At 37.1% G+C, this 18,125-nt stretch overlaps 2 protein-coding genes across 2 annotated transcripts; one reads left to right on the forward strand and one right to left on the reverse strand.

Annotated features, from left to right (window-relative positions):
* Positions 1-3,657: 3,657 nt before the first annotated feature.
* On the reverse strand, positions 3,658-5,304 carry LOC141826565 (galactinol synthase 1-like). The gene is made up of 4 exons (XM_074713823.1): positions 4,909-5,304; positions 4,514-4,837; positions 4,287-4,421; positions 3,658-4,196 (listed from the first exon to the last, which is right to left on the reverse strand). Exons 1-4 carry the CDS (start codon positions 5,233-5,235, stop codon positions 3,957-3,959), a joined length of 1,026 nt encoding a protein of 341 aa, XP_074569924.1. The 5' UTR covers positions 5,236-5,304; the 3' UTR covers positions 3,658-3,956.
* A 4,121-nt stretch (positions 5,305-9,425) lies between these two features.
* On the forward strand, positions 9,426-15,506 carry LOC141827930 (large ribosomal subunit protein uL3m). The gene is made up of 5 exons (XM_074715274.1): positions 9,426-9,878; positions 10,132-10,341; positions 13,437-13,541; positions 14,803-14,916; positions 15,020-15,506. The coding sequence occupies exons 1-5, from the start codon at positions 9,555-9,557 to the stop codon at positions 15,191-15,193; spliced, it is 927 nt and encodes a 308-aa protein (XP_074571375.1). The 5' UTR covers positions 9,426-9,554; the 3' UTR covers positions 15,194-15,506.
* Positions 15,507-18,125: the final 2,619 nt, after the last annotated feature.

Raw genomic sequence — 18,125 nt, forward strand, 5'->3', positions numbered from 1 at the left:
ACTCAAGTTAGAGTTTGGCGTGAGGAAGGAGTTTAATGACTTAGAAAAAATTAAGGTTCATGTGTGCGTACCTGTACCCGTGGGCATGAGTTACCTTTTTATAATAGTTGATCTCCTAAATATTAGCAATCGTTTGAGAAATATTCTGATATACCTGTTCTTACTTTGAAAGATTCCATTAGTTTTTGTATGTTTTGAGAATATGCTCCTATTTTTTTTCGGAGAAACATCTCTAGGATCCCCTGATTAGGCGGGATGACTATGTCTCTAGATAAGAATCACGCTCTAAGGTTGCCCATCGATCCTCACGGCTTCGGCCCAATACTGACATGCGAAAATAGGCCAAGACCGAAGCAGGAGGTTGACACATACTACAGGGAGCATATCGAAACCGGAGCAGGAGGTCGGCACATGCTGCAAGAAGCATACCGAGACCGAAGCAGGAAGTTGACACATGCTGCAGGGAGCATGCCGAGACCGAGAGAGGAGGTCGGCACATACTGTAGGGAGCTTGCCGAGACCGAAGCAGGAGGTCAACACATACTACGGGAAGCATGCCAAGACCGAGACAGGAGGTCAGCATATGTTGCAGGGAGCTTGCCGAGATCGGAATAGGAGGTCAGCACCTGATGCAAGAAGCACGCCGAGATCGAGACAGAAGGTCGGCACATGCTACAAGGAGCTTGCCGAGATCGGAATAGGAGGTCGACACATGATGCAAGAAGTATGCCGAGACCGGAATAGGAGGTTGGCACATGATGTAAAAAGCATACCGAGACTGAGACAGGAGGTCGGCACATGCTACAGGGAGCATGCCGAGATCAAGACAAGAGGTCGGCACATACTGCAGAGAGCTTGCCAAAACCGAAATAGGAGATCGGCACCTGATGCAAGAAATATGCCGAGACCAAGACAGGAGATCGACATATGATACAAGAAGCTCGGAAGCCCTTTGAAGCTGAAATGGGAGGTCGAATTTGGAGTTTCATGAAAAAAGTTAACCAATAATTATACTTACCCATTCTTCTGAACCCCTCATTCTACACGTTGTTCATATAAACACTAAATAATCCCACCGGATCAGTATGAGATCGAATAGAGATCAAGATCTAAACCCAAAGTTTGAGGCTGAGGTCAAGGCCCGCAAACCTCGGGTTGAGATCATCAACTCGCTATCCCTGGCCTTAAGATTTATCTAATTCTTCTTAATTTTGAATATTAATAACTCAATATCATTTTAAATCTCGAGCCAGGGACAATTTAGACTTCCACGGTATTACACATCAATTCCTTCCTCACCTTAATTATCATTCATACTCTAATCTTCGCACTTAAATATATCCATGCAGAAATTGCAAGCACAAAACAAAGCTGAGTTTTTGCAGATGGCCGTGATGCATCGATCAGTGGCGGAGCTGACTGACTACCTACCTTTGAGTACATCATTTAACAAGTGTGTGTATGAGTTAATTTCTATAAAGAAGCAATCGAGACATGCCGATCGAGTGCTCAAAGTGTTGCGTTTAACCAAAAGAAGGGACAAGCAATCGTTGGGGAGAACTAGTAGTAGTAAACAAAGTTGGTGCATGACGGACATTTTTTTTTTAAAAAAATTCAGATACCTTTCGATCCGATTAATTTTGGAGGGAGACTTTCCTCGATACACAAATTCAGAAATATAAATGACTCCTAATACAGTACTCCAACATCATTAATAGTTCGAATACTATAGGCGTATGATATACCCTGTCAAATAATCTAATTCTTGTTGAATGGGTTATCGATCATTAGGATAAATTTAAAAGTACGAACCATGAATCACTTCGCAATTAATATTTTAAAATTATTTTTTTATTAGAGAAAATTAATCCACGAAATATCACAGTTAGAAATTCTTGACCTACATAAACTCTTTCCGTTGCAATAGAGAGGGAGACAATACAATCAACTTTGGATGCCTATTCCGGAGTATTAATTACTAAGTGATTAACAATCAACTTTATTGTTCATGGAGTAATGTAAACTTGAAACATCCTTGATCATGGAGTTCACTTAAACAAGCTTGCTTAAGAAAATCATTAATTTAAGACAGCCGATTCCATCGCTAATCGGTCGCATATATTCTTATCGATGTGTGCTGCATCAAAATACTCATTGGTGTCGCATATATTCTTATTCTGAACTTTTAGAAAAAAATAAACTAATTTAAATAACAAACAACTTAATTAGTTGGTGAGGTATAGAAAGAAAGAGAAGCTAATTAAAGAGATGGTCGAGAGTGACAGTGAATTAGAAGCATTAATTAGTTAAGATTAGTGTCTACTGCTTCACAATTCTAGAAAAAGGCATCTTGTTCTATTATTGTCTACCTTTAACTTTTCCTCCTTAATTAAGGAACCAGTTACCAAAAGGCCAAACAAAGCTAGTTAGCTGTTCAATCGAGTTCATCTCGTTTAGCCGACCATAGGTTGAACCGATCGATCAGTTGGTGATGTATCGATCAGTATGTATGTTGCGCCAATATACTAATGATTATGGCTCCAAGAGGTAGAAATTTATTTATTTATATTAATTTAGTGGATAATATTTAAATTTGATCAGGTGACTACTCCTACAATATTGTAATAGCCATTGAATGAATTGTTATAAATAATTTTTGATAAATTTGATTTTTTTTAATATTTTTTTTTCAAATTTAAATAATATTAACTAAATTGATAAAAAAAATATTTTGATACAAAATTATTCGATACATAATTTTTTTAATAAATTGAATTAATTTATTTTAATGTGTTACGATCGAAATTCTGTAATTCTACATCATCATTATCATCATTAATATATATATATATTAATGTGTGATAACGGCGGCGATCGGGACGGAGAGGTTACGCTGACGACGAGCTCTCGCAGGACAAGGAGAGGCGACGACGGCGATCAGGACGAAGAGGCAACACCGACGACGAGTTCTCGCGGGATGAGGAGAGGCAACGACATCGTCAGCTCTCTCGCAGAGCTGCGAGATCGGCGGCGATGGGGCAGCGACAGGGGCGACGAGAGGGAGGCGATCAGCACGCAGAACAAAGCAGAGGGAGGAGGGAGGAGGATCGTGATCTTTAGGGTTCTAGAGGCGACAATGGTGAGAGGAGTGACGGGTGCCGTGATGGGATTTAAGATTTTGGAGTCGGATTTTTTTTTTTTTTTGTATTTCGGCCAACTTGCCACGACGGACGCGATGACGCGGCCAGAAATTTCTAGCCACCTCAGCGTTGCGCAAAGAGAGAGTCGCGCGGTGTATCAGCTCTCTCTCTCTCTCTATATATATATATATATTAATTAGGCTTGTTGCAGTGACTTGGTACCTAAATTGTGCCTTGTTACCTACCATGCAATTACTTGAATTTTAAGGGTAAAAGTTAATTAAAGGGGCGATGCGTCATGTTTAAAGATGATTGGTGGTGGCATGTTAAAATCTGATCCCTTAAGTGAGTTTTCATAGCCATGAGCATGGCTTAGAATCGATCCAAACTGTTGTGCGACTCTTATACAATAACCACGTAGGAGGTAAGCAAAACAAAGTAAAAGGAATAACATAATCTTAAAACATATAAATCCATACGCTTGTATGAATCCAAATGAACATAACCCAAGTCAATTAATCTCGATCGAATCAGCCAATCCAAATTGTTCATCCAAGTTCAAGGTCTACTCCAACAACTCAAATGAAGTAAACTTAACCAATCCACTGAAACCCACTTGGGCTGCTGCTGTCAGAGCTGTAGCATCATGATTATGGGCAGCAAGCCCAAGCTATTCAAGTCAACAAGGGACGAGCAACAATGGATTGTTGTAAGCTGTGTTTCTTTTAGGAGTAATACATAGCAGAACACCGTAGCTACGCGAAATCAGAGAGGACTAACAAAGGATACTAAAGATAGAATCGTAGTAAGCGCGTCTCAAGCTGCCGACGGCGCCCGCACCGCCACATACCTCGGCGCCGCCCCGGCCTTGGACAGCGCAGCCCGCAGCGGCTGCTCCGCCGCCGCCGTCGCCGTTGCCGCGGCTATTATTGAGGCCGGCGATTTGTAGTCCAGGCTCTTGTCGTTGTATATCTCCCACCATTTTTTAACCAGCATCTTGATATCCTCCCGGTCCATGTTCGCTTCCTTCCCCGTGTACCTCCACGGCTTCGATCCCTGCAACCGTTCCACCAAAAAAGAATCAGTTCGATCGATTGTTTATTTGACGGAAGTCGATTAGAAGAGAATAGTCGAGTGGTTTCTCACCGCGGCGCAGTAGTGAACCACTTGGACCTTTTCCAATTCCACGTTCTCCGGATGCCTCCAGAGCATGGCCAACACCAGGTTGTAGATCAGGGGAATCGGCTTGTAGATGTCCTTGAAGAACATGTTCAGGAAATCCTGAGACGACGACGACAACAACAACACAATTAGTTTTCCAATTCCGTCGATTAGAATCATGAGACATTTCGTTTAGGATATCTCAATTAAACCTGCTCCGCAAAGGGGGTAGGAGGCGTGATCTCGAGAGTGGCGAGAAGAGACTCGTAGGTGGCTATGCTGGGCTCGTGCACGAACATACCGGCGTTGAAATAGAGAGACGGCGGCGGGCCGAGCTCGGCGGCGGGCCACGACACCTTGTCGGGGCACTGCTGGCAGTAGCCGATCTTGTACTGAGGCGTGTGGTTCCAAGTCTTCTCGCAGAAGCAGTCCATCACAGCATAGAAGTGGCCGTCCGGCAGATCGAAGAGGCGATCGATGTTCTCGTACACCTGGATGTCCGCGTCTAGGTAAACTATCTTCTCGTACTCCACAAACTGCCCCACGCCATTAACAATCAGAAACAGAGAGCTAGCACCACCGATTTAGGGATGAGTTAATCGATTACCTCCCAGATCCGGAGTTTGGAGTAGTTGATGACGTAATAGGCCATGGCGAACTGGGTCTGGTTCTCCGGCGGGTAAACGGGCTCGATCTCGCGGACGATGCAGCCCTGCGAGACCAGGAGGCGGCGGTGGCTCTCTGGCACGTCGGGGAGCGCCGCCACCACCAACGGATAGGCGGATCCGACCTTCCTCAAGCCCTTCGCCAGTCCAACCACCCCCTTCACGTAGTCGCCGTTCCCCGCCAAGAACGTCACGTACGCCGCCGCCCTCGGCGGCGCCTGCTTCGCCTTCCCGAGAAGCGCCACCTTATCGACCGTCACCCCAGCCATCGATCTCGCCTCCGATGAGATCAAGCACGAGAGGAAGAAGATACCTACGAAGTAGCTGCTACGATTCAAATCGCCCGGCGATGGGTCTGGAGGAAGGGGTTCGGGTTGGTTAAATAGACGCGGGGGAAGGCGACCGAAAATGGTAAGGAAGAATCAACGAGGATCACGGGTGCCCTCCGGCCACGTGTACGGCTATCGAGATCGAATATTTATTTGTGGAAACTGGAAACTAAAAGAAGATTCACGATTCATTTCGTGGAATCTTCGAGCTCTCACGAGCGAAAAATCACGACCGCGAGACTTCGCTTTAAGATTGATGATTCAGTAGATGGACGGTCAGGACCTGGAAACTGGATTACTCTACTTGGTGCGGCGGTAAGGGTGCGGGACCCAGCGGGAATCCAAACGGTTTCATCGTCCGTCGTCCGATCGAAACGGACGAGATCGCTAGAAGACCTTGACGGAGAGTGGTGGCCAGACAGTGGGCAGGTGGCCCACAGAACCATCGAGCCGAAGTGTCAGAAGACTGAAACAGACATTTCCAGTGAGTTCCAGTGATTTTAAACCCGGTTCGAGAATTGACTCGGGCCAGAATTAAAGGAAAGAAGTGTGGTATATATAATATATTCGTGTCTCGTTTATATCTTCAAGCGTTTATGTCATAGTCATTTTCCAAGTGGACGGCTAATTTCCCAAATGGCTTTCTGATGACAACCTGTGTGGACTGTAACGTTTTTCTGTCATTAACTTAAAATTTGTAAAATAGATATCATAAAAAAAAACAGAGCTTCATATTTTAATTTTTTTAATCAAATTCTATCCTTATAAAATAACATAGATATGCTCCGATATTATTCTCATTATTATCTCACTTATATATCTTCCACTTAAATTCTGAACAGTATTATACAACTTCTATTTTGTAACTACTATAACATCAATGTTAATGAGTAAAATCATATTGTAATAACTATGAAACTATAACTATTATTACATTTATATTATAATAGTTACATATTTACACCTACTATAACATAAAAAAGTAACTATTCATATTATAACAACTACGAAATTATAACGGTAATAATTACTATAGCAGTTAATTGTAACAATTAAAATAAGTCTTCGGTTCAAAATTTAAATGAAAAATATATAAAAGAGATAATAATGAGAATGATATAGTAAAAGATAATTAGATAATTATGTAGGACAATGAGATTATGATAAAAAATCATAGAGCGTATATCAATGATTCTCACTTTAATTTTTCTCAAAATTTTTTATAGTTTCCAGATATTATAACAGATATTTCCAGCAAGACTTATCCGCAATCAATGAATGGAATAGGAGGACGGCCACCTTCTGGAGGCTGTCTCAGTGATGGAGGCAAGTTGCCCCAGGAAATTTCTGCCTGATTCATGATAGTTGATGTGCCTACCAAAGAACAACATTAGGCAATGTTAAGAAAAAATTAATTAACTATTTTTTAAAAAAAATGTCAGAATGACATATGATAATCAACCGTAAGAGGATTGAGTGAAGCAATTTAGCAGAAAGATCTTTAGTTTGTTCAAGGTATGAATTCTAAGCACCAATATAATATTCAACATGTTTAAGTTTGCTTGAATGCAGTATTGATTACAGCAGGGGAACGAAAGTTGATGGTGAACAAAAAAGACATGTTAACTTGCCAAATCTATAAGGGGTTCCGCGACCTAGTGTGTGTTGAACTGGCCTACCGATACCCGACTTAGTGAAACTTGAGTTTACATGGGTACTAAATGGGACAACAATCAAAGAATATTTACGGATTTGATGAAAATAAGAATGAGATGAATGGTTTGGGTTAACTTCATCACTTGTTGGAGATTCGGGTGATTCGAAAGTAATATCAAAGATATCTTGAGAAAGCTTAAAATGATTGGCCACATATCAAGGTGATGTAGACTCTAGACAACTAGTGCAAGTTTTAACAATACTGCAATAATATGAATAATGCAAATGCATCACTGTATGGAAGCCTTGTAGAATTCTGAAGTATACAACTATGGCTAGATATCATATGCTTCAAGTCACCTCACCAGATTCATGCATGCTAAATGTAGCAAAAGGAAATATGAGGTATTTGCAAGGAACTCTTAGCTTATTGTCCACGCTAATACCGGTTAGATTGGCTGAATTGATAATAACAAAAGTACATGTAAGTTGCTTCCAGTCTAAGCTCATGGTTGTCAAACAAGTAGAAGGTTGTGAAAGTTCTCTTTTTCCCAGCCGCAACAGAATATATGAGTAATAGAAGTGGCAGCGTGAACAAATGAAAATTTTCAGAGGCCATCCATGGAAGGCATTTGACCTTATTTGACAACAAATCAACTATAGAAACCATGCCAGCCAAAAGACTGCTGATTAGGTAATCATAACTAACTAAAAACAAAGATTGAGTAGCCGTGAAACGTAAAGTGTGAAGCATTCAATAGGTTAGGAAATTGGTAGAGTGATTATCTAACACATTTTAGCTTAAATTTGCAGGTTATACTCATTATTTTCTTTCCTTCTACAAGTAAATGCAAAAGGCTAAGCAGGTTCACCTGATAAATTCTCTCCTGATGATAGATTTCTAACAAGACTAGTCTGACATGGTAACATCTCTGGATAGCTCATTCCTGCACAATAAGTATCAATAGTGGCAAGATGAACTTTGTTAACGATATAAACATACAAGGTGCAAAAAAATTGCGAAAGGCAAATGCTACTTATTTACAATCTGGCACAGTGTTTACATCAGAGAGCACCTACAATTAACAAATGATGATGACAACATGACTAAGCTTCACTGAGATAATCTCCAAGTTCATCAACTAACACAAATTTAGGATTATCAACCTTGGGATATTACAACTTAATGATCTGAAAGGAATTATGCCAAACCCCATAACAAGAGATTGTTTGACATTATCGTAATGACGAAAGAGTAATGACAAAGAAAAATGGTCACTAGCAACCAATTTAGTTAGAATTTTCTTTTTCACTTAAAGCTTGTACTTCGTCAAATGAATAGTTTGATTCTGTATTTCATGAGAATCACATCTTCTAAACTGGATTCTTTTGAAGAAGAAAATCCTATGCAGCTGAGATTGATAGACCCTAACCCAGTCTAGCGATTAATTGTATGAATTCTATTGCACTTTCTAGAGATTTAAACATTCCAGCAGAGCAATCAGGAGGAAGGCGATGTTTGCAATTGAATGCCAACCAACTAACCAGTCCCATAAGTATTCCTGCTTCGGGTGAAAAATACTTGCATGCATCCCTATATTTGCAAAACCTCTACAAATGCAGAAAAATTAAGAAGAAGCGAGCTTTCATAAAGTATTCCCGCAGATCTAGATGGGGACGCCAATATCGAGAAGGATCTTACCGATCCGACGAAGGGTGGCAAACCCCCTTTGTTAGGCTTCCATCCTGCTGGAAAAGAGGCGCTCCTCCATGAGGACGACGAATTGCTCGAGAAGATGGTTGACAGAGGAAGGGGGAGGGCATGGAGCAGCGGCAGTACCTTTGATGGGGTCGTGCATGGGGTGTAAACGAATCGGTTCGTGAATTTTTAGAACTAGTTTAAATAATATTTGATTCGTTTTTAAAATTATCGAATTCGAGTTGAACTCGAACATGTTCGATAATTTTTCGAAATTGAATTCAAATATATAATATTATTCATGAACCATTCGAATTAAGTCATTTTGAACTAAAATTTGATTTTGCTCAAATTAAGATTTGAATAATTTGAATCGAATTCGAATAATTTAAGATATTTCGAATTAAAATTTAATTCTACTCGAATTAAGGTTGGAATAATTCGAATCGAACTCGAGCTCGAATCATATTTCGAATCAAACTCGAACTAAAATTATTGATATTTTCGAGTTTCGAATCAAATTCGAATATCATATATATGTTTCGAACTCGAATTCAAATATCAATATTTTTATATTATTCGATTTGATTCGATTGCACTTTGCACTGCCAGATGGTCTAAGATCGGACCGGCCCGGACCACTCAGACTGTGCTTAGACCGGGCCGGATTGGGTAGTAAAAGTGGCATTTTTGTAAATTTAACTGCGAAGCGTGGGCATTTTTGTCTAAAAGTTAACAAGTGGCAGGTTAAACCCTACGCCCTCTTCGCAGCAGCACAAATACTCGTCCACCGCGTTTCAGCACCGCCATCGTCGCCGCCGTCGTGATGCTCTTCCGTCGCTCCTCCAGCGGCTGCCTTTTCCTCCTTCACTAATACCTCATCCGCTCCAGGCCGCCAGCTTCCATGTCCGCCGCCCCTAGAGGCCTTCTCGCCCGCATCCGCCCTCTCTGCTCCAGCTTTAGGATCGAGGCGCAGCGCCGCCGGAGCTTCAGTGACCTCCCCCTCGTCGCAGATGGTGAGATTGATGCCGTGCCTCGGATCATCGAGGCGAAGGCCGGTGTGATGACTCCCAACTCGAGAAGGACCGGCGCCATCGCACTCAAATGCGGCATGACAGCTCTCTGGGACAAGTGGGGAGCTAGGGTTCCGATCACGATTCTTTGGCTGGACGATAACATCGTTTCCCAGGTTAAGACCGTGGAGAAGGAGGGAATTTTTTCTCTTCAGGTGGGTTAAAAAAAATATATGTAATTGCCATTTCGTGTTTCTTCTCGTTCCTTCCTTGGCGAGCCCTAGTGTAATCGGTTAATCTGTTCTGTAAACTCTGGTGGCGGAACTGGAAGGTTTCAATTGACTATTCCTCTGATTATTTCATGGTTCTTAGCTAGTTGCTTCTGATTAACAATTATCCTAAACATGCTTACTTCATTATTCTTGTTCTAAAATGACTGTTGAACTTAATTTTTTTATTGATAGCTAGATTGGAGCTGGACAGAAGAAGGAGAAGCATTTGACTATGGCCGAAGTGGGACACTTCAGATCTCAAGGGGTTCCTCTGAAGAGGAAACTGAAAGAATTTCCGGTTACAGAGGATGCACTTCTTCCCGTTGGTACACAAATTACAGCCCGTCATTTTGTTCCTGGACAATATGTTGACGTGGTTGGCATTACGAGGGGTAAAGGCTTTCAGGTAATTGATGCATGAATTCTTCTGTTTCATTAAATTTGATGCAAGACCTTTTTTCATTCAATTATCTTGATATTTTAGGATTGTCTTTGCAAACACTTATACAAAAGGATAAAAGATCTTGGTAGTAGTCTATTTGGTGAGAGCAATTTGCACTAAAGTTGGATTTTGTTTTTTGGTTATTTCTTAACTTATACTTCCAATGAAGCAGGCCTAGGATGATATAACAGGTTAGTTTCTTGATAGGTGTTTTAGGAGGTACGTTGTATAACAGTTTGCTTTGTGTTGTTATTAAGGATCTTAATAATTGATGTCTAATGGTACTCTCAATTAGTTTCCGTCTTTATGAGAATAGTTGGCTCTTAATAATTGATGTTAGTCTAATGGTACTCTACAATTAGTTTCCATCTTTATGAGAATAGTTGGCTCCACTTTAAAGTCATGGACTTCTCATTCTGAATTTATTGAAAAAGTGCCTTCTGTGTTCATTATTTAACCAAAAAATGCAGCTCTTTTTTCCAAGTCCGTTTTGCTGTTCTTGAATTTCTTTCCAGCCAAACTGATCAGAAACAGATTTCAGAATCAGCTTTGCAAGTTGTAATTTTTAAATCAACTTAAATGACTAATTCTCTTGAAACTTTGTGTATGAGTGGATTCCCCCCTGAAAAACATGCATTTTGGATATATTCACATCCTATTGGTTTATAAACAACTCATTTTATCCAAAGAATGACTTTTGAAAAATATAATCGAAATAGTTTTGAAAAGTTTTTATAATTTTTTGACTTGGATTTGAGCTTTGATGCATGTAACAGGGAATTTCTATCCAAATCAAGCGAAAGGAAAAAAAAAATCTAGCCTTTTCTTCCCTCTAGTTTTTCTGCCAAAGGACACAGATGGAAAGTACACTTAGGAAAATCTTTTTGTCACTTTATTTCTTTTTGTCACGGTGTGCAGTTGGAGAGAACAGTGAGAAGAAAGAAAAAAAAAGAGACAATAGGGAAGATGCTAAAAATTTGGTGCCCTCTTGGATAGGAAGTTTATGAACAGAAATAATACTATAACAACAACAATCAAGTCTTACCCCATTATGTGGAGTCGGCTATATGAATCTTTCTACGTCATTGAATTATAACTCCTACTATATTGTCATTTATATTTAAATAAATTTTATCTTGTTTTATTGTTACTGAGTCTTTTTGATCTTTATCTTCCTCGTTCAATATGTACATTTGTTATAATTTCACACCGTCTAACTGGAACATCTATTAGTTATCTACGTACATGTTCGTATCATTTTAAATGTGTCTCTCGGAATTTTCTCAATAGATGCAATCTCGATTTTCTTTCTAATATTTTTATTTTTTATATTGTTCATCCTTGTGAGGGTTTTAGCGCAATGATAAAGTTATTACCGTGTGACTTGGAAATCATGAGCTCGAGTCTTAAAAATAACCTCTTGCAAAGCATGGTAAGACTATGTACAATAGAACTTTCCTCAGGACTCCGTATTGACGGGAGCTTCGTGCACCAGACTATCTTTTATCTTATTCATCCTTGTATGCTTGCACATCCACTTTAACGTCCTTATCTCTGCAACTTTCATCTTCTGCTTATGTACTCAAGTTATAATCTAACATTCGGCTCCATATAATATAGCAGGTCTAATTTTCGTTTTGTAAAATTTTTTCTTTTAGTTTCAAATGTATTTTACGATTACAAAGAACATTTGATATTCTCCTTCCATTTCAATCTTCCTGTTTGCATTCTATGTAAGACATGTCTCAATCCTTCTATCTTTTTATCAAAATGATCCTAAATACTTAAAGCTTATATTTTAACAATTATCTTTTTTCGTCTAATATTACTAAATTGAAATTTCATATATTATGTCTTTATCCTATTAAGTCTAAATTTTTCACTTCTAGCATTTTCTGCCCAGATTCAAATTTAACATTTATTCATTCACGTGTCTCATTTACCAAAATAATATTTCATCCATGATTAGTATAAAAAGATAGGAACTTAGCTAATCCTTGATGCAGAAACAGTAGAAAGATTAAAATAGGGTAATTCCTTCCTATTTGGTGTTTGTTTGTAGATAAAATTTAGCGGAGGAAAATAATAGAATTCCTAGAATTTGCTAAAACGATTATCATGTCTTAAGACAGAAGAGTGAGAAAATACCAAATGTGATAGTTTTGTGATTTCTTTATGATATATTTTTCAGTTTGTTGTGTTGTATGTCATGCGTATGCAAATCTATTAAAAATTCACAAAACTAGATGTGATGTCTGGCTACAGTGCATACTAAGAATTGAATAATAATCTTGTATTGGACTTACTACCTATATATCTAGTCTAAATTTCCCAAAATTTATTACTCACTAGTCTTGTTGAAATTTTCCTTGGCTTGTTTCATTTTTTACTTATGTTTTGGAACAATAAAGAAGTTGCAATATCTTTTACTCTGATGCTTACAACTATGGTTTCATTAGCTGATCTCTGATTTGCTGTTCTCATTTTCCAAATCATCTGGTCTTTATTTCATCACAATTCGTCCATTAATTGATTGAGGTTAACTTTATTTAGACCATGTTGGAGATTTGTAATATTGTTCATGATATGATGTATGTTAAACAATATCACGGTCATAGAATTTGATCCTGTTTGCAGAATATGCCTCTACAAATGGTTTATGTAAAACAAATATATAGATGTTGAGATCATGATCATGCACCTTAATAAGAATATTAGCCAAATATCTCAAGGTATTGTTCTAGTGTTTCTCTAGTTGTATTTATTTTGTTGATTCTCTCTTCAGTCTCTATAGCATCTCTTATAATAACGCATTGGTGTAGATAAATGTGGTACAATTGGCAAAAAGTTTCTGTGGCATGAACTCTTAGATAATATGAGAAAAATAGTGCTACACTAGAAGCTGCTAAATTTTGTCGGTGGAATTCAAAATCATCTTTCAATTTTTTTCCTAGACAAAGGCCTTTCTTTCAAGGCTATGAATTATGCTAATAGCTAGTTTGGGTAACATGCAGAAGGCTCTTTTGTGCTAAATCATAGTTCATTTCTATTGCTAATAGGGTGGAATGAAAAGGTGGGGTTTCTCCGGTATGCCTGCATCCCATGGTGCATCATTGTCTCATAGAAGCTTAGGATCTACTGGCCAGAGGGATGCACCAGGAAAGGTATGTGTTTCAGGGATCCAAAGTGCTACTTTTCTATTGCTATATTAAATGTGAGTTCATTTATCTCCATGATTGTGCAACACAATTTGTGAAAGTGAACCATTAGTTCTTTTAATTCGCATTGTGTTCTTTTCTATACATTCTACCTGTTGAATGTTGCTACTCAGTGTTCCTGATATTCTGAATTCTATACCTTTGACTCTTTGGAATCAAACATTCTGAACTTTGAAGTTCTTAAGGAAAAATATTTTTCTCATCCATAGGATGCCAACATTAAAATTAGAAGCAACTATACATGCATTGTAAGGGTGTGGCTCTTCTATAATACTATGTTTGAGTAAATTTTTTTTCTAGGATGGAATCGGATTCCTTAAATTGGTTTATGTAATACTATCTTAACATCTCTTAGTATAGAATCTTAATACCCTACTATGAGGCTTGAATCACATTGACACTAATGTACATACTACAAATTCTGATTTGAAGGAATTCTAGTTGAGTAAAACCTTGTTTCTTGAATTTCACAAATTTATGCTAGACTGGACTTACAAAGTACTATTAGAATGATCTCAAGATGCTTTCTTTTGCTTTTGTCCAGTTGTAGGGGTTTAGGGTGGAACTGTATTTTTCTGGTTGAACCAGACCAAGATCCAGTTCAATCAAAAGTTATCCATTAAACGATCCTGACTGGTTTGGTTTTCAGTTTCGGGTTACCTGTTGATCCGGCTGGTATGATCTGGTTCTGAAAACACTGAATTAATTAACTCATGCTGCAAAGAAGCATCATTATGAAATAAAGACTTGATTAGTAAATTTGTCAGTTTGTCACTATACTCACTGCTTTTCTTGAAGAGAAGTTTTGTTGGAATGAGATCAAGAGAAAATCATGGGAACAGAGGGACATCATACCCTTCCATGGCTCGTCTCACTTAAATTCAGCCTCCCAAACAGAAGATATATAATCCCTTTATGAGCTCTATACAGATTCCAATCACTAATGATATTCAAATTAATTAACTTAATTTCTGTTATATTTGAGTAAAGTTCTTTTTGATCTCCTACGACTTACAGCTTTTAGATTCAATTTTTTGAACCTTTAACTACATGTTTACGTCGTCTCAATCTATTTGTATCTATTGTCATATGCCTAATTACTTTTGATTATGATTGTTTTAAACTGTAAGAAATAAATGAAGAAATAAATCCTCAGGTCAATTATTTCAAATGCGTATGCATGGCTGACCTATTGTTGAATAAATAGGTTTTTAAAGGGAAGAAAATGCCTGGACGAATGGGTGGAAAGCAATCAACTGTAAAGAATGTGTGGGTATACAAAATAGAGCCAGCCAGAAACTTGTTGTGGGTGAAAGGCCAGGTGAGCCTATTACTTTTCGATCCGATCGCATAAGCATATTGGATTATCGACACTGTTTCCTCCGCATCCAAGTATAATCTTATTCCTGAGATGGAAAATGCAGGTTCCTGGTGCCGAAGGAAACTTCGTCTTCATCAAAGATGCTGTATACAAGAAGCCGGACATATCTACGCTACCATTTCCGACTCATTTTGGCCCTGTTGACGAAGATCCATCCACACTAGAACCACTAGTGGCTGATCTTGGAGAAGACGATCCGTTCATGGCGGCAGATTAACTATTCTTTCCTTTAGTAAGATGTGTTCCAGATAGGGTTGAGAAGCTTTAAAGAATTTTGGGTAGTGATTGTTCCTTCGATAAGGCCTTTTGGTTCAAGGCGTTTGTTTCTTTTTTATGTTTGTTTTTTTGGCTTCTGAAGGAGAAAAAAAGGGACCGACTGCAAACCACTCATCTCCCATCACTTCTACAAACCACTCATCTCCCATCACTTCTAGTGTAGCCAAAGAAATGTATCGTAATAATTCCTCTATGACTTTAAATGTTATTGAAAATTCATTCACCATGGCATATGGAAATTATATTTGGACTTCCGTCGTTTGTCTCTCGTTATTTTATTGCTTCTGTAGTTATTATTATGCAAGGTCTGGTGACAAAATGGACGGTCGCCCTAAATGTGTTTTTATTTTCGTTTTATCTCAGGAAAACCCTTTTTTAGTTACTCATGTGCCTTGTTTATGAAATATGTTGAATCTTTTTACAGGATAGTACGATTGGAGATTTAAATTAAATTTCAATGGAGTACATAATTGTATAAATTTTAGTTTAAAAATTAAATTAACAGAACATTAAATGAGCATCTGTTGTTTGTTTTTTTACGAAAAGCTAAAAGGAGTTTTATCATATGTTTTAGTCTCACAATATTTCTTATGTCAATTTTGTTGCCGCAAGTAGAAGCTTTTTGACTTTTATCATATGTTTTATTCTAGTAATATTTTTTATTTCAATTTTGTTGTAGAAGTATTGATAAATGTTATAATATATATAGAAGCTATTGAATATTTACTATTTTTTATTTTTAGTATTATTGTAGCAATTAAGATTATCTATTACAATATATAAAAGTTGTTTTATAATTGCTATAAAATATAACATCTAATACAATATTACTGTAATATTGTAATAGCTATTTAGTAATTTTTATAATTATTTTAAAATAATTAAATGTTATAATATATTTAGAAGCTATTGAATATTTATTATTTTTTATTTTCAATATTATTGTAGCAAGTAAGATTATCTATTACAATGTATAAAAGCTGTTCTATAATTGTTATAACTATAACATCTAACAATATTGTAATAGCTATTTAATAGTTTTTATAATTATTTTAAAATAAATTGATTAATTTAAATTGATTTTGATAAAGTTTAAATAATTTTAATAAGTTAATAAAAAATATTTTAATATAATAATATTTAATATTTAAAATTTAAGATTTAATTATAAGTGTATATTAACTATACTACAACATAAAAAATCATCTATTCCATTTTAATCAAATTAAATCATAAATGCGTTATAATAATTATCCATAGTTACTATGAATAAAAGATATTTTAAAAATAAAATATCTCATAGAGTATCTTTTTATTTTTTTTATTTTTTTATTTTTGGAAAAAGAACATCTGTTTGATGATTTATATAAGTTGGGGCAGTCTTTTGATTTTTGCCCTAGATTTTACATAAACATACAAATTTCAGGTATGGATCTATCTCTCTAATATGACCAACTTATTCCTATAGTAATATAGAACAATTTTAACATTGTTGGATATAACACCTTACGATCATTGGTATTTTATATTTTATTTTTGGCAGGTATAATTTAAAAAATATATATATTAAAGGTTCTAAATAATCTGTATAAAAACTGAAATTTTTTAGGGCAATTTTCTAAAAACATAATCAATGAACCAAACAAAATTTGGGGGCCCTCAAAGCAGTGCCTTTCGCAGCCTAGCATCACTTACATGAAGGTGATAAGGTCTCCAGCTGTATCACACTGTTGTTGTTTTTTTTTTATTAATTCAGACTGTCTGATATTTAGAGTTCATCTTATTTTAAATTTAAATTCTGCATTCTTCTAAAAAAAAAAAAAATGGAATCCGCCACCCGGTCGGATTCGAACCCTTGACTTCTTCTGCAAGTCTGTTACGTCGTAAGAGGGTATTGTCTGACTTCGTCAGGATTCGAAAAACTGCAGTTGATCACGACGTAAGAGGGTATTGTCTGACTTCGTCAGGATTCGAACCCTTGACTTCTTCTGCAAGTCTGTTACGTCGTAACCAACTCAGCTATGCTCTGGAGGCTAAATTCTGCATTTTGCTACTGGTATCTCAAGGATCAGACACATAATTTCTTCTCCGATGAAGGATCTATATCAAGAGGAGAATATAAAGAGATTTTTTTATATCTAATTAAATAATTAAATATGAAATTTTTTAGATATAGATAGGAAAGTGGATCTAATAAAATTATTCATATCCAACTCGAATATTCGATTTAATTATGAGTATGTAAATAAGGATGAATAATCGATTCTCTGATGAGTACATGAATGAGGATGAATATCCGATCTTTGATGGATATAAAAATGGAGATGATAATTTAATATTCGATGGAGATGAGAATGAAAAAAATTATTAGTATAGATGATATCGGATCCTCTAATGAATATGTGAATGAGGATAGATATCTCATTCTCCGATAGATATAAGAATGAGTATGAAAGTTAAATACCTGATGGAAATGAGGATGAATATAATAAATGAAAATGGATCAAAAGATATGAACTCCGAACCAAATCTGACTCATTATCATTTCTATTGACGATTGATTGTTCTCGACTCCCCAACTCAATAATTATGATGCTTGTTGCTGGGAATCAAACACTGATCTCATGTCTCAGCAATACACAACATGCACAGATCTCATAATTTATGCTCAAGAAGAGGCCAAGACAATGGAGTGTCATTACGGTGTTCCCAGGCCCACCCACACAATTTCAATGTGCTATCTCTAGTGATGATAGATTCCTTTATTTTCATGATAAACAGTTCGTGTGACTACAAATGATGCCTAGAGAGTAAAGTCAGCTTGATACATGACAAGAAACCTAATCCTGAGCATGAAACTAAAGTAAAAAAAA

The sequence above is a fragment of the Curcuma longa genome, chromosome 4 (genome assembly GCF_044706935.1).
Source record: "Curcuma longa cultivar G26 ecotype Majalengka, Jawa Barat chromosome 4, ITB_CL_G26_1.1, whole genome shotgun sequence".
Taxonomy (NCBI): domain Eukaryota; kingdom Viridiplantae; phylum Streptophyta; class Magnoliopsida; order Zingiberales; family Zingiberaceae; genus Curcuma; species Curcuma longa.

Coding starts and splice junctions, on each gene's coding strand:
- LOC141826565 (XM_074713823.1), bottom strand. CDS start 5,235: ATGGCTGGGGTGACGGTCGATAAGGTGGCGCTTCTCGGGAAGGCGAAG. Junction 4,838..4,908: donor CCAAACTCCGGATCTGGGAG/GTAATCGATTAA, acceptor GGCGTGGGGCAG/TTTGTGGAGTACGAGAAGAT. Junction 4,197..4,286: donor TGGTTCACTACTGCGCCGCG/GTGAGAAACCAC, acceptor GAACGGTTGCAG/GGATCGAAGCCGTGGAGGTA.
- LOC141827930 (XM_074715274.1), top strand. CDS start 9,555: ATGTCCGCCGCCCCTAGAGGCCTTCTCGCCCGCATCCGCCCTCTCTGC. Junction 13,542..14,802: donor AGAGGGATGCACCAGGAAAG/GTATGTGTTTCA, acceptor TTGAATAAATAG/GTTTTTAAAGGGAAGAAAAT. Junction 14,917..15,019: donor TGTTGTGGGTGAAAGGCCAG/GTGAGCCTATTA, acceptor TGGAAAATGCAG/GTTCCTGGTGCCGAAGGAAA.